This window comes from Miscanthus floridulus, chromosome 2 (assembly GCF_019320115.1).
Source record: "Miscanthus floridulus cultivar M001 chromosome 2, ASM1932011v1, whole genome shotgun sequence".
Lineage (NCBI taxonomy): Eukaryota > Viridiplantae > Streptophyta > Magnoliopsida > Poales > Poaceae > Miscanthus > Miscanthus floridulus.
The window spans coordinates 133,684,641-133,687,937 of record NC_089581.1 but is presented as its reverse complement, the minus strand read 5'-3'; the positions used below and the strand labels follow the sequence as shown (position 1 = coordinate 133,687,937).

General features: G+C 54.1%; 1 protein-coding gene across 1 annotated transcript; it reads right to left on the bottom strand.

The window, feature by feature from the left end:
* Positions 1 to 273: 273 nt before the first annotated feature.
* Positions 274 to 750, bottom strand: LOC136537103 (uncharacterized). The gene has a single exon (XM_066529184.1). It carries the CDS (start codon positions 748 to 750, stop codon positions 274 to 276), a length of 477 nt encoding a protein of 158 aa, XP_066385281.1.
* Between the last annotated feature and the right edge of the window lie 2,547 nt (positions 751 to 3,297).

Below are 3,297 nucleotides of genomic sequence, written 5' to 3'. Positions count from 1 at the left end.
GAAGCCCCTAGGCGCCTTTTTGAGTGGCCCAACCAGGTCGAGCCCCCAGACCGCGAAGGGCCACGTGATGGGGATCATCTGGAGTGCCTAGGCTAGGAGGTGAGTCTACCGAGCGTAGTACTGACACCCTTCATAGGTGCGTACGATTTGCTCGGCATCGGTTACTGCAGTAGGCCAGTAGAAGCCTTGTAGGAATGCGTTTCCAACCAAGGTTCTTGGCGCAGCATGGTGACTGCAGACCCCACCATGCATGTCGCTCAGCAAAAGTCTTCCCTATTCACTAGGGATGTAGAGCTGCAGGATCCTGGTGTGGCTCCGTCTGTAGAGTTTGCTCTCTACAAGGACGAAGGACTTGGCGCGACGTGCGAGCCGTCGAGCTTCCATCCTGTCCGTTGGCAGTGTGTCACAGAGGAGGTAGTTGAGGTAGGGCATTCTCCAGTCATCCGGAGGGTCAGGCTCTGTAGCCGAATCCTCTTCAAGCTCCATGACCTCAAGGTCGAACGGAACAATCGATGGGTCAGCCCTCGGGGCCGGATCAGATGGGCTATCATCGGCCTGATCCGACACTTCATAGCGCACCGAGGGTTTGTGTTGGTCACTGGCGAAGACGCCCGTTGGCACTGGCTCTCGACCGGACGCCACCTTCATGAGTGCATTGGCCACCTCATTGAGGCACCTCGGGACATGATTAAGTTCAAGGTTGTCAAACTTGTCCTCTAGTTGTCGGACTTCTTGGCAGTATGCAGCCATCTTGGCATCATGGCAGCTGGACTCCTTCATGACTTGGTTAACAACTAGCTGAGAGTCACCCCGAATGTCGAGGCATCGGATGCCTAGCTCGATGGCAATGCGTAGGCCGTTAACGAGTGCCTCGTATTCGGCCACATTATTTGATGAGGCAAAATGGAGCCAAACCATGTATCTCATGCGGACCCCGAGGGGTGATACGAAGACCAGCCCCGCGCTGGCGCCCTTCTTCATCAGCGACCCATTGAAATACATCGTCCAACACTCTTGATCGATGACCGCTGGTGGCATCTAGACCTCGGTCCACTCTACGATAAAGTCAGCCAGCACCTAGGACTTGATCGCCGTTCGGGGGGCATACCCGATGCCTTGATCCATCAGCTCGAGCGCCCACTTTGCGGTTCTCCCTGTGGCATCCTGGCTATGGATGACCTCGCCGAGGGGGAACGATGTCACTACTGTCACAGGATGTGACTCGAAGTAATTGTATAGCTTCCTTTTGGTGATGAGGATGGCATATAGGAGCTTCTGGATTTGGGAGTGGTGGGTTTTGGATTCAGATAGTACCTCGCTGATGAAGTACACCAGGCGTTGGACCTTGAGGGTGTGCCTCTCTTCTTCCCGTTCTACTACCAGGGTGGCGCTGACCACTTGCGTGGTGGCTGCTATGTATAGCAGGAGGGATTCTCCATCGCTTGGAGGAACTAGGACCGGGGGTTTCGTTAGAAGTAGCTTGACCATGTCAAGCGCCTCCTGGGCCTTGGCTTTCCACTTGAAGCGGTCGGCTTTCTTTAGGAGTTGATAAAGGGGGAGTCCTCGTTCGCCGAGGCGTGAGATGAATCGACTGAGGGCGGCTAGGCACCCCGTGACCCGTTGGACCCCCTTTATGTTCTGGATCAGACCCATCCTTGTGATGGCTAAGATTTTCTCTGGGTTGGCTTCGATGCCATGCTCAGAGACGATGAAGCCAAGAAGCATACCCCTCGGGACCCTGAAAACACATATCTCGGGATTGAGTTTGATGCAATTTGCTCGGAGTTTTGCAAAGGTTTGCTCAAGATCGACGACATGGTGGTTAGCCCGTTTGGACTTAACTACGATGTTGTTGACGTAGACCTCAACGATCCGCCCGATAAGGTCCCCAAAATAATTGACCATACAGCGCTGGTAAGTGGCTCCAGCGTTTTCTTGACCGAACGGCATTGAGATGTAGCAGAACAGTCCAAAGGGGGTGATAAAAGATATCGCGAGTTGGTCGGACTCTTTCATCGCGATTTGGTGGTAGCCAGAGTACGCGTCAAGGAAGCAGAGGGTTTCGCACCCTGAGGTGGAATCGACTATTTGGTCGATGCGTGGTAAAGGAAATAGGTCTTTTGGGCATGCCTTGTTGAGACCTATGTAGTCGACACACATCCTCCATTTCCCGCTCTTTTTTCATACAATAACAGGATTTGCTAACCACCCTGGGTGGTGAACTTCCCTGATGAATCCGGTGGCAAGTAGTTTTGCTATCTCTTCACCGATGGCCCTGTGCTTTTCCTTGTCGAAGCGGCGCAGACGTTGTTTCACCGGCTTGGAGCCTAGGTGGATTTTCAAGGTATGCTCGGCGACTTCCCTCGGGATGCCTAGCATATCCAAGGGTTTTCCACACAAAGATATATTTGTTGTTGCGGAGAAAGTCAACGAGCGCGCTTTCCTATTCAGAGGAGAGCGCGGTACCTATGCGTACCGTTTTAGCCTTAGAGCTGCTGGGGTCTATGAGGACCTCTTTGGAGCCCTCTACTGATTCGAACGACCCTGTCGATTTCTTTACGTTAGGCATTTCTTCGACGACCTCCTCCCTGAGGGCAGCGAGTTCCTTAGAGGCGACGATTGCTGTGGCATGGCCGCAGCACTCGACTTCATACTCGTAAGCCTGCTGGAAGGAGGTGCCGACGATGATGACCCCATGTGGGCCTGGCATCTTCATCTTGAGGTATGTGTAGTTGGGGATGTCCATGAACTTCACGTAGCATGGTCGTCCCAAGATGGCGTGGAAGGTTCTGGGGAACCCTACCACGTCGAAAGTGAGGGTCTCAGTCCTGTAATTGGACTGATCCCCAAAGGTAATGGGCAGATTGATTTGTTCGAGTGGCGTGGCCTGCTTTCCGAGGATGACACCGTGGAAAGGTGCTCGGAATGGGCGGAGGTGCGTTCGGTCGACGCCCATTACGTCGAGCGTCTTCGCATACATGATGTTGAGGCCGCTGCCTCCGTCCATCAGAACTTTGGTGAGGCGCTTTGGGCCGACGATCGGGTCAACGACAAGCGGATACCTTCCTGGATGCGGGATGGCGTTCGGATGGTCGGTCCAATCGAAGGTTATGGCGGACTCCGACCATCGGAGGAAGAGAGGTGTGGTCGGTTGGGCCATGTAGACTTGGTGGTGTGCGACCTTCTGACGACGTTTGGAGTCATAGGCCGTTGATCCTTCGAAGATCATGAGGCAGCCGTCCAGCATTGGAAAGTCATCATCCTTCTCCTCGGCTTCGTCGGTACTGGGGGGCAGGT